The sequence below is a fragment of the Cygnus atratus genome, chromosome Z (assembly GCF_013377495.2).
Source record: "Cygnus atratus isolate AKBS03 ecotype Queensland, Australia chromosome Z, CAtr_DNAZoo_HiC_assembly, whole genome shotgun sequence".
NCBI lineage: Eukaryota > Metazoa > Chordata > Aves > Anseriformes > Anatidae > Cygnus > Cygnus atratus.
In genome coordinates this window covers 40,579,064-40,591,359 of record NC_066396.1, presented here as the reverse complement: position 1 = coordinate 40,591,359, position 12,296 = coordinate 40,579,064, and the positions used below count along the sequence as shown (strand labels likewise).

The following is a 12,296-nucleotide window of genomic DNA, read 5'->3' as shown; positions in this document are numbered from 1 at the left end:
AGAAATAACATAAAAGGGGGGGGGCGGGGGGGGATTACCCTTTTTCCCCATAACAAAATATTATGCTATCCAAACTGCTTCACATAGGGGATATGTAACACTGAGCATAATGTAAGACAAAGAAATATCTCTAGAATCAGAAATATTAAGAACCAAAAAACTCGTTACACTTGAGGAACAACAGGATTAAGACATCAAATATACTATGCCAGAAATTAATGTCTGAATAAAAATCACACAATTTATTATTTTCTGATTTGACTGTCTACAGGGAGAACTGTTTGGAGTTTTCAAAACTTTTCTTAAAGGGTAGTTCTGCCATAGAATCGTCAGTAGTGAAAACTAATATGAAACAGCGTTTTTCAACTTTAGTTCTGTTCAAATGGTGGCTGCCGTCACAAAATATGACAGTCATTGCTTAATTGGAATGCATTATCCCATTTATAAATGAAAAGTGGTACTGCACTCAACCATACAACAGAGAAAAACTGGAATTGCATATGACATTGCAGAATTTTCTAAAGGTTTCTCAGATAAAAATCCCCAAATGCAAACGTACAAAATTTAAAAAAAGAAAAAGCAATGCAGTTTAATGATTAAGTTTATGCTCTAGTTAAGGTAATACTTCTACATGAAACTGGATTTCAAGAGCAGAGGTTGAAGCCAACTCATTAACAGAAAGGCAGAGGCACACTATTATCAAAAAAAAACTTTCAGAATTTGTTGATATATTATCACTGAATGTTATGAAAAACAAAGATGAGATGACCCAAACAGGACAATCCTCTTCTACCAGAAAACAGAAAATACAGTAATGAGATGCAGAAGAAACAGAAACAACCAGACAGGAACTGGACGTATAACAAACAGCTGTGTTAATTCACAAAGCAGTCTAAAAATCCTCTCCACAGGCTACTTAATTCTTATCTAAATCTCCCGAAAGGTTACTTCTATATGACCTTTCCAACATTTGCAAGCTGCTAATCCTTCAATTATTTAAAAATAAATTTATGAACTTGTTTACATCCCCAGTGGCCATTCATGCAGTTTCTAAATGCTTTTTTATTTCTTAAAGTATTTCTAAAGTGCACTTTTATTTATAACAGAGAAAAAATATAAACTTCGTAAGCTGCGTAACAGTGGAAATTATTTCCATTTTGACATCTGAGTCAAATTTGCTTCAATGGAACCTAAACTAAAGAAAAGCTGTCCAAATTGCTTCTTGGCATGTTCCTCATGCAAAGAGAATTCTACTTCAAAATTGTTAACATTGTTTCAGTGGCTGTAGTATGATGTGAATATTTTATATGTTTGATGTGCTATTTTACACAAAACTGTGATTCAAAAGTCACCATTTAAAATATGTATTATAAAATTAATGAAAACAGTATTTTGGGTTTACCATCACTGTTTATCAAAAACAAAAAAATTAAGACATAAACCTTTTTAATTATACATATAAACCCTTTTCTTCTTTTAATCTGTTCTGTATCTTGCACAAATCTCTACAGATACAGTGCCATAAATTAAGGTGCCTTTTTCAAAAGTTCTGTCACAGAAACTAAGCCACCAAAGTGGTTGTAAACCTATGAAATTAAATGGATCTTTCTTGACTACAGAGTTACTAGGTAATGGAATTCAAAAAAAATTAAAAAATAGGGAATTAAAAAAATTGGTAATTCTGCAAAATAGTTATTTCAACATATGATGAGTTAAAATTTATGCCATTTCTTCACCTGTAACATTTGACTTCCGGTTCCATCTCTTAATCTGTAAGGTCTAATAACTCCATCTTCACCAAAGAAGCGAGGTGGGCGCAGGCTCACCACATCTTCTGATGAATCTGCAACTCTGAGAAAAAAGCAAAAAAAAAAAAAAAAGTTATATATCAATATTTCTAATCAGCTTTAACATTTAGCAAAGGCTCTACAGTATTTTAAATATAAGTTAAACTTACGTACTAGTACAGCAACCGTTGTCTATATACACTTTGACATATGAATAGACACTAAATATTTTATGAAATTATTATAGACTTTACTCAGAAATGCAATATATTTCAGAGAATGATTATTAGAAGATTAGATGGCACAAGGCAGCACACAACTGCAATACTTCATGGAAGCACAGAATGGTTGAAGTTGGAATGGACCTCTAGAGGTCATCTGGTCCAACTCTCCTGCTGAAGCAGGTTGCCCAGGCCCCTGCCCAGGCAGCTTTTGAAGATCTCTAAGGAGGGAGACTTCACCTCTCTGGGCAACCTGTGCCACTGCTCCATCTCTACACAGTAAAGAAATGTTTCCTGATGCTCAGACAGAACCTCTCATGTTCATTTGTGCCCACTGCCTTAGTTCTTGTCCTGTCACTGGGCACCGATGAAAAGAGCCTGGCTCCATCCTCTTTGTACCCTCCCTTCAGGTATTTACAGACATTGATAAGACCCCTCCTGAGCCTTCTCTTCTTCAGGCTAAAGCTCTCTCAGCCTTTCCTCATAGAAGAGGTGCTCCAGTCCCTTCATCATCTTTGTGGCCCTTCCCTGGACTCTCTCCAGTGTGTCCACGTCTCACTTCCTTCCACTGAGGAGACAAGAACTGGACACAATACTCCAGGTTTGGTCTTACCAGTGCTGAGTAGAAGGGAAGGATCACCTCCCTCAGCCTGCTGGCAATATTCTGCATGGTACAGCCCAAGAGACCATTAGCCTTCTTTGCAGCAAGGGCACACTTAGTTAATTAATGTCTGAGTATTCTACTAAAAAACTTGAAGGTTAAAGTCATCTATGCCCTACAGAACTTCGGCTCTGACGTGTTCCTTGCATTTCCCTTGTGAAGAGTTCAAAGGGTAAAATTCATGAGACACAAGGCAACCTTATGGTAGCAAAAGTGGGACAGCTCACTGAGAACAGGGCCATTAACAAGTATAATCAGCAGGAGATACTAAACGACCTGTCAAAACTCTTTCTCCAATTTCTTTACACATTGCAGTCTGTGAAAATCTGCAACAATGGGTTTATTAAAGTTAGCTATAAGGGAGTGAGACTACCACGGTATTCAATACGCAGTTCTGTCAGAGCTCTTAGGCTGAACAACAATGAAAGTATATCCTGGCACAATCTGGTAAGTCTTGGAACTTGTTTTCCCCTTTTGTTATACAAATAATACAAAACCTAACTTTCGGTGCAGTGGAAAAGTCTTTTGTTCCCTGTATATTTGAGATAAAAGGAACAAATCAGGAATTGAAGGAAGTCTGATTGCCAAGGCTTTTAAACTAGTTTCACTGGCAATGGTCAAAATACCTAAGATTTAATTCTGTGGCTTTAAACGCTATCAACAGTGGGTAGTGAAACAAGCTGCCTATTTATTATATGAATAACAATATGGATAAGACTTTCTTCTATCTCACTTGCATTAATGATAAAGTTGAAGGATCTAGAAAGATTAATACAGAAGTGATACAAAGACACAAGGTACTCTCACTACTGTTTCATGCCATCTGTCATTCTTCATACTGGTTTTACTTACTTTTTGATACCTTGAAATGTGCTGCTTGCCATGTCTATGATTCCTCCAGTAGGTCTAGCTACTGCTCCCACTAAGCCTTTTCCAACACCTTTGAAAAAACCAGCTGCTCCTTCTTTCTGAGCTCCTAAAAGGATTAAGTGCAGCAATTTTTTAGAAAAAAAAAAGACTTTTTCTTACAATATTACTTAGGAGTTGCATTTGATTTTATTTGACATGCAACTACATAGTCTCCTCAACACATAGTTCATGTGAACATTTAAATTAGATGTCAGTTAAAACATAAAATCTTGGTAAACTTAAAATGTTTCATCATATATTAAGAATTTGAAACCATATGAACATTTAATCTATCAGAAGACCTACACTTACCTCTTATTGGTTTTGTAACTATTCCTGTTATGCCACTGACGAAACCCTACCAAAAGAAATGGAAAAATGAACACAAATACATTTTCATGTTATATTTTTCTTTCTTACATATTTCTTATTACTTTATTGGTGAATAGCCTCAAAGTACTTGCGGTGGAATATTCTAAAACCCACAGCAAGTTATCAGAATATATATATTTCACCTGCTTCGCAGTTCCTACTTTCTCCAATTCTCATGTATTTTTCTTTAAAGCTATCACTCAATTATGGCCACTTATTGGCAAAAACAGAATTAAAATTAGAGGAACAACTCTCCGGTGACTACAGCAGACTTTACATTTGTTACTCTTGCCTGCACAAAATCCATTAATCTTTTCATCACTTTTTGTTCTCCTTACAGAAACTAATCCTTTTCCTCCACGAGTGATACCCTCTCTCAGACCAGTGGGCTGTTTATTCATGGCTTCTCTCCTTTTCTGCTGATAATCCTCATCCATAGTTATTGCAGCTACTCCTTTTGCCATAGCACCAGTGATCCTTGAAGCAGCACCAGCTAATCCACCTATTAGAAAACAAAACAATCTAAGTAAAATGCCAATGCAATTTACAAATACTCACCTATATTGCTTACTAATAAGTATACTACTATGATTATTCTGAAACCTACCAACAGCTCCCCCTACTAGAGCTTTAAGTCCTAGTGCCATTCCTTCTACAAATTCTTCAGGACCCTGGATGGCTCCCTGAGGGGTGGGAAGAAAAAAGATACATTTACATTAAGTTTCAAATAGTATGTATTACATATTTTTAAATATTATGTTTTTGTTGGAACTTATATATACTTAAAGAGAGCAGGAGAGCGAGTGTGAAAGTGTGAGATCGCCCACTAGAGCTCGCACAAGAGAAATAAAGCCTACTTTAATATACTAATTCATTCATGGAAGTCTGACTATTTTAAGTCAAAATCATTCAAGCAGACTTATTCTAGCGTAAGATTTGTAAGGACCAGTCAATCATGAATTAAGTGAAATTTTACGTCACTTGAGTTCTCCAGTAACTTTTCCTGTCACTTTCACTTTGAATTTTCAATTCTAAATATGAATTTAAAACTAAACAAGTTATTAATATATGTAAATTTACAATGTAATTCATATCTAATCATTTTTGCAACATTTCACAATAAGCCAGCAGAGATTTTTACCTGATAAGGTTCATAGAAGAATGCTTCTACTCCTTCAGACAAGTCTCTTATAAATCCAAATGGATTACCCAAGACATCAAGGCCAAGAATAAGCACATACATCTGCTTAATAGCCTAAAATAAAAATAGTTATTTAGTAAAAATGTTTCAAATCACACTAAAGCCATTAAGGCAGTATAGTTCACTCAAAATAAAACAGCAAGAAAGATGAGTTTAATATGAAAAAAATCAACATTTGTAAAAAGTACATTTAGTTTTATTAAAAATGATCATACAGAGAGAAAATCATATTTAATCAAACTTTAGTGCTTCCAAGTACTTCATAAATAACTGAGATTAAGTCTCTTGACATTTTACAAAGCATGCACATCACCCAGATTTCTCTCACTTTACAGAGCTATTGAACAAAATTTGGTCTGTTTCTGTGTGCTGAGAAAATTTTGTTGATTATGACCATAAAAAATTAAAAGTACATCAGAGCTGCATTGTGTTTGCTTCCAGTATCGATCCCTGTAAGTTGTTTTGTTACTCATACCACTCTTCCTGTAGTCGTAATTTAGAAATATTGCAGTTACTTGCCCCCAAAATAAAGGCAGCAGAATTGCATGAATGAGTAACAAGTTTCTATATTTCATATGTATTTAACCTGTGTACAAACACGGAAGGCTGAAAGTAATTTTATTGATTTTCGTAAAACCAAAGCACACAGTAGCACTTTGAAAACGTAAGTTTACTGAAATACTGAAATTTATTTATTCCAACCTGTTTTGAATAATGCCTTAACACTGCTGATTGGAGCTGCTGTGTAGTACAGAAGTGATAATTGAGTTCAAAGAATGCCAACCTAAAAAAATAATCAAACATAATATCCATATTATTTAGAGTGAAATAAAATCTATCATTGGCAATATTGAATTGTTTTTTGGAAGCAGTCATTACAATTGTATTTTTAACCTACTTAAAGACAACATCTTGTACATCTGTGAGGGTCGCACCTATACTCTTCAGAAGGAGATTCAAGGATTGAAGTGGTATCAATTCATTCTTTCTTTCTTCTTTGTTACTATCTTCACCACCCGTACTGAGTGAAAAGCTTAAGTGTAACTAAAGGACAAAAAACAAGATTGGGAAATAACATGACTGTTTTTATTAAAAGTATCATATTTTTAGCTTTATAATCTTTTTTATGGTCTATATGAGATATGGCATACCTTTTATATTATACATTGAGATATGGCATTTCTAATCTTGACTGAAATCATACTGACTTCATAACAGATAATATACACACACCATTTAGGGTTTTAAAAAAACACTGAAATTTAAAGTCAAATTGAATAACTTAAATACCTTTAAGTTAACAGGAACTCTAAATTGCTTACCCATATTTTCAGATGAGGTCTCCAGAATCTTTTACCTATAATTTATTAGCTTGTTTCCAAAGCGTTTTGTTTCTCTAACTAATACACATCATCAAAGCAGACTAAAAATGATAACATAGCATTGTGCCCAAGCAGGAATGAGAAACAAAACCCTGAAGACAAATAATTATGCAAATTTTACAGGTAATAAACAAGAACTGAAAAGTATATACAACAAAAAAATAGTGCAGACCTGAAGTAATCAAAATATTTGTTTCACAGAAATTAAGGTGACACTCTTAAAAACAGAAAAAACGTTCAGGAAATTTGCTGTTAGGGCTCTATAGTGCCAACTGTAGCTTTCCAAATCAGATGAAAAGAGGTTATGCCTGTTCCTGATTCTGAGGACAATGCCACATGCCATTCATTAAATTTATGGCATAACAGAACTTAACTATAGCTCGGTTCTATTATAGGTAGCTCTTGTCTTGCAGAATCATTGTCACAATTCACAACTTTATTGTGACTTCATAACTGTTAAAAACTAGCTTTTATTAAAACCTGAAGCCCATTATATCCTATCTCTTCCATGTAATTTTTCTTGCAAAATTCAGAAGTAAGCTTTTTTCATTTTGTTATCTCAAAACATAAAGGATATTTTACTTTGTCAAGTCCTAAGTGGTTTTGTGCTATATTAATTGGAGACATAGCCCCTAAATGAAGATGCACTGAAGCAGCTACTAAATATATGTGGAATGAGTTAGGCTACGTTGTTTATGTGGCTAGCCCAGTATTACCTAGAATTATCTGTTTTAATAGCAGAGCATTTCTAACATCCCACCCAATACTGTAAAAAGACAAAACTCAAACCTTTCTTTGATCTATTTCCCATGGAATGGAGGGGAAAATGTCTTAATATGAATTCTTACAAGGCCTACAAAGTGCTTAAAATTTTAACAAAGTCAGCTAAGCAATAAGCAAAAAACAAGACCCGTAAGCAAAAAATGTATGAGAGATACAGGCAAACAGGCTGCTGTTTCCACGTTAAGTATGTATACACTGTTCAACAGCTGTGCTTGAATATTTATGGGAACAGGGAAATGGCCAAAAGACAACTTTACTGGAGTCAAAATACAAAACTGCTCTTCATGGGTTAATAATGATAAAGAAGAAAACATCACTGCACAGTAAAGGTGATTGTACATTGTTGTGTTTTGTTAGTTTTTCTTTTTCAGAAATGATATTGTTCCCTAATCTACTACGCACTGTCTGGACTTAAGAGCTATAGCATTTTGAAAGGATAAATAACAAAAAAGAATTACTGTTTGCGAAGAAGGTTGTGGATAGGAAGGAAATAATGAAGTCTTCAATATTTAGGAAGTGTTTCTGTAAGGTAAACCCCAGATAAATTAGCAGTGACAGTAAAAGCATTTTTCCAGGACATTTTTATTTTATTTTTAATTATCTCTATATTTTCTAACTTTCCAGTATCTACTATTCTCCAGGAGATAAAAATCCTTCAGTTATAGAGCAAGCATAGACAGTACTATGAAAAAGTTATACCTTAATTGAAGAGATATGGAAGTACTCGTACAAGCTGATTTGTGATGTATCCATTGATGACACACTCATCAGTTCTTCTTGAAGAGACTCCACATCCTTTTTGAAAAGTTCTAGCTGTGAATGCATTTTCAAAAAAACTTATTACTTTCAAATTTAGAGCATATTAAACTTGTTAATCTAATGTGTGCCACTGAGATGCAATATATTGACTGACAGCACTTTCACTCTCCTGATCCTAGTTTTCTGACTAGAGTTGACATTTCAGATGAATTTTAATTAGTTTTTGCTGTCTTTATTTGTATGAAGAAAAGGAAATATATGTATAAAAAGAATCCAAAACCCACCTATTTTCTAGAAAAAAAAATGGAAGTTCAAATACCAAATATTTTGAAGTGAAGTTTCGGACAAATTTTACCTACTCTATGACAAACAAAGGCGCACACATATACCCTTTTGATCATACAGCAAGTAGGTTTTAAACTACAAAAATCTAGACTAGAGATAATTTTCTGTTACACAGAAAATAGACACGTACATATTCTCAGATGACCTCCATCTAGCTTTTCTGTTTTTCTCCTTCAAAAGACAGGTTTCTTTAACAATATTTTTCGAAGAACTGGCCAAATTAAAAAAAAAAAAAAGGTTTTAAAATACAAAATTCTCAAGTAATATTCAGAAAAGACTTAACCGGCAAAATAAAGTTCTAACCAAAAATATTGTGGTATGTTCCTCCAGAACAGAAAACCAGCTAACACTTTGCTACTTTAACAAGCTAAACTGTAAAAGTGCTGAATACTAATGCATGTTTAGGTCTTGATTTAGAGTTAAGATGCCTCTCACCAGAGAGGCTCCTACTCAAAGTTAACATTTCACTTAAAAATTTCAGTCACAACCAAGATACAAACAAAAAATTTCCTAAGTAAATAAGCAAATAATGTATTTTGTAAGTTGTCCCAAAACTGTGGTGTCATTAGATCTCTGCAAAGAACCCCACAGGTTTCAAAGGAAGGCCACAGGAAAGACAGCATGACTGGGAAGAAACAACCAGTACCTGATAACCCCAAACTCAAGGGAACCATGCAAGTGTTGTGTGAACTGGACTATACATTTAGTTTTCCTTTATATACAAACATCCCACCAAAATTAGGATTTCATTTAAAGATCAAAATAGAGAAATCCACACGCTTTAAGTTAGGAAGCTTAGGACATATTTAGCACATTATACCATGTAAGAGTGGCAACTTTACTTAGATGAAAATATCTACTGAACCACAACCAATAGCAGGTAAGACTTACAAGATTTTTTTCCCTGACATTAGCTTTTTAAATTCTAACAAGTTTGCTATCTTGCTTGAAATGTTATTCCAGAAACTAATTTCTCACCTCCTTATAATTTATAGTCAGCATATATATTTTTTAGAAATACAGAGAATAACCATCACACTTTTTACTAAATCATTTATTATTACATACATTGTACTGACATGCAAACTTCAATATTCTTAACAGGAAATGCTTGCTCAACACATATCCTATCTGCTTTGTATACAGCTAATCACTTTTTTTTTTTTTGGTTTGTTTTCTTTGGCAAGTGACATTCCGCCTCCTCTGTTGCTTATTGGTTGTATATTAGGTTTTCCTTATTAGTCCCCAAGGAAACCACCTTATGCTTCATATTTTATCTTTTTTTTTCTACTCTTCTTCAGTATGAACTCCTTGTGTTCTCCCTCTGTAATAATTCATTTCTCTCCCACTGCCCTCTCCTTTCAACTCAGTGGAAACATGTCAACGGCATCATCTAGCAACTTAACAATCTTGCATAAAATTGCTGAAGACACTTTCACTTTTTTGAACAACCTGTCTCTCTATTCCTCTTACATTCTCTTGCTCTGATGAGCAGATAAGTTTTACTGATTTCCTGGCCAATATTTTCATATATTGTTTTTTAAAATAAAATGGGTTAATGAAAAGGGTATTATTATTTTAACCTCTCTCCTGTCCTGGGTCCTTAATGAACTAATCTCCCAGGCATTAGTAAGACCCAACATTCTACATACATCATTACTACTTTTATTCTTTTCAGAAGGTGTTAAAGTCTTCTTTGCATAGCATGCAACATGAAGATAAAGAAAAGACTTTACTATTTGCCTCAGGAAACAGTAACTCTTGAAAACATCACATCTTCGTATTAGTCCCAGGCACAACACTTAACCAGTACCATGGACACAGAATATCAAGTTTTTTGTGTTTTGTATATTTCTTCCTGATGATTCTGTTTTAAAATACAAGTTGAATAATTACAGATTAAAAATCTATTCATCTTCGAACAGAAGGTTTCTACCTGTTGGCCATTTGGTACATCAGTCTGTGTAAAGAATTCAACCAGTGCATAGAGGAAACCAAGATCTAATCTGAGATCCATCTCTTGAATCAGGACCTTGAAGTACCTACACATAAATCAAAAAAATATTATTGAACTGTTTAAAAAAAAAAGGTGTAATACTTTAGATTATGAAATGAGGTGAACTACAAAACGTAATCATCCAGGGTATCTATATCACTTACTTATGAACTTCAGATTTTTTTAAGGAATTTGTCATTATTGGTCAAAAGGTTTCCTACAGTGCTCTAAGATAAATGCATTTTCTGTACCCAGAATAATTTCAATAAATTAGCAGCATTTAACACTGTAGATAGCACTGTTAAGTGTAGAGTTTTTTTTTTATTTGTTTGCTTGTTTTTACCAAATTAAGAAAAGACTAAAAATCTTCATTAGAAGAACTGAAAATTCTTGATTACTCTGCAGTTACGTGGTTAATAAAGAGGGCTGAGTTTTCACCTCTCTTTCTGAAGAGCTCACCTTTACCAGTATGATTGGGTGTAAAATTATCTTGCATTATGTTTGCCCCTAACTGATTTTAATTTTAAAGCTTGATTAAACATAATCAATGGCAAAAAGATGGAACATGTCAAAATACTTACTTAATATGAGATATTTGTGAATGTCCTGCAGTTCTCATAACAATACTGACATCGGTAAATGGTTTTGGTGCTATGAAGTTGTAAAATAAAAACAGATCAGCACAGATCTTTCTATGATAGACATATCTTTATGTTTTTAATATGAAAATGTCATATGTGTTCACGATTTTTTCAATCCTATGGAGTAGGATTATATAATGGATGTGACTGGCAAACAAATAAATCACTTAAAAGAGCAGGAACAGGAAGGAATAGGAAGACAAGGGTGAAATGGAATATCAAAATCCTATTTCAGTTATCTCTGAAAATGTACCATCTAAATGCAAATTAATCGTGATATAATCTTAGACGTGTGATTTCCCTAGTCTTAGAAAAAAATCTTCAAAGACCAATACAAAAATATACACTAAAAAAAAAATCTTCAGCTTTATGAACTCTAGCTTAAAATTGATCATATTCAGGACAAAATCCTGTCATTTTAATAGCTTCTGTACAAAATCACTGGCAGTATTCTTTGTATTTCAAATTCTTGTATTTCAACTCAGAATCTCTCTTGACATTACGCTGATCTTCCAAGTGACTTTGCCCTAAGTAAGTTAATGGAAGACTGCAGTTCCCCACATCGTACACTGACTTTGAGGTCTATGCTCCATTCCATGGAGAAACTGGAAGGTTACAAACAAAACACACAAAATATACTTTGCCATCTAAGGAGATGGTGCATCGCATAGCAGTTTTGAGTTCAGACTGGCATTAGCACGTTTCTTTTCTTATTCAGGTAAGTCACTAGTCATGTATTGTATGCAAGCAAATAAAAAAACATGCTTTTTAAACAGCATGATTACTATGAACAACTTATTTTAGACAGTAGGGAAAATTATGGCCACTGAAGATGAAAAGCGACTATTAGAATCCTCACTGTTTCTGAACTTCAACCACAAGTAATACAGAAACCATGCAACAGATTCACAATCATCAAGTCTAGCAAAGTTTTGAACTTTTCTTATTTTCATCACGGAACTCCCCTCCTAAGATGGTCAGCTCTCAGTGTTAGTTGTGGTCTGAATCCAACTGCTAAAAGCCCATTTTAAGCTCAAAACAAATTTAACTTACACCTTATGATCTCCAAGAGCAATGAATTGATGTGTCAGAAAGATGTGCTTAAAAGGTATGATATCAATGGATAAAATGTTTTGTTGTTGTTTTTGTTTGTTTATTCTAATTGCTGTTTAGATGGTTTTCTCTGTATCTTCTTTGTAGAGAAAATTACCATATTACCTCCCTGTCTCTAGAATTAGT

The 12,296-nt window shown here is 33.8% G+C and overlaps 1 protein-coding gene across 2 annotated transcripts in view; it reads right to left on the bottom strand.

Moving 5' to 3' along the window:
• Nucleotides 1-12,296, bottom strand: part of VPS13A (vacuolar protein sorting 13 homolog A) — a 121,220-nt gene that overhangs the window by 18,901 nt on the left and 90,023 nt on the right. For both annotated transcript variants that reach the window (XM_035558489.1, XM_035558490.2), the window contains exons 58-68: nucleotides 10,998-11,067; nucleotides 10,357-10,462; nucleotides 8,016-8,129; nucleotides 6,050-6,195; nucleotides 5,854-5,935; nucleotides 5,092-5,205; nucleotides 4,558-4,633; nucleotides 4,289-4,452; nucleotides 3,891-3,936; nucleotides 3,522-3,645; nucleotides 1,737-1,851 (exon numbers count right to left, since the gene is read on the bottom strand). In XM_035558489.1, the coding sequence (XP_035414382.1) occupies nucleotides 1,737-1,851; nucleotides 3,522-3,645; nucleotides 3,891-3,936; nucleotides 4,289-4,452; nucleotides 4,558-4,633; nucleotides 5,092-5,205; nucleotides 5,854-5,935; nucleotides 6,050-6,195; nucleotides 8,016-8,129; nucleotides 10,357-10,462; nucleotides 10,998-11,067 (1,157 nt within the window). The remainder of the gene's footprint in view (nucleotides 1-1,736; nucleotides 1,852-3,521; nucleotides 3,646-3,890; nucleotides 3,937-4,288; nucleotides 4,453-4,557; nucleotides 4,634-5,091; nucleotides 5,206-5,853; nucleotides 5,936-6,049; nucleotides 6,196-8,015; nucleotides 8,130-10,356; nucleotides 10,463-10,997; nucleotides 11,068-12,296) is intronic.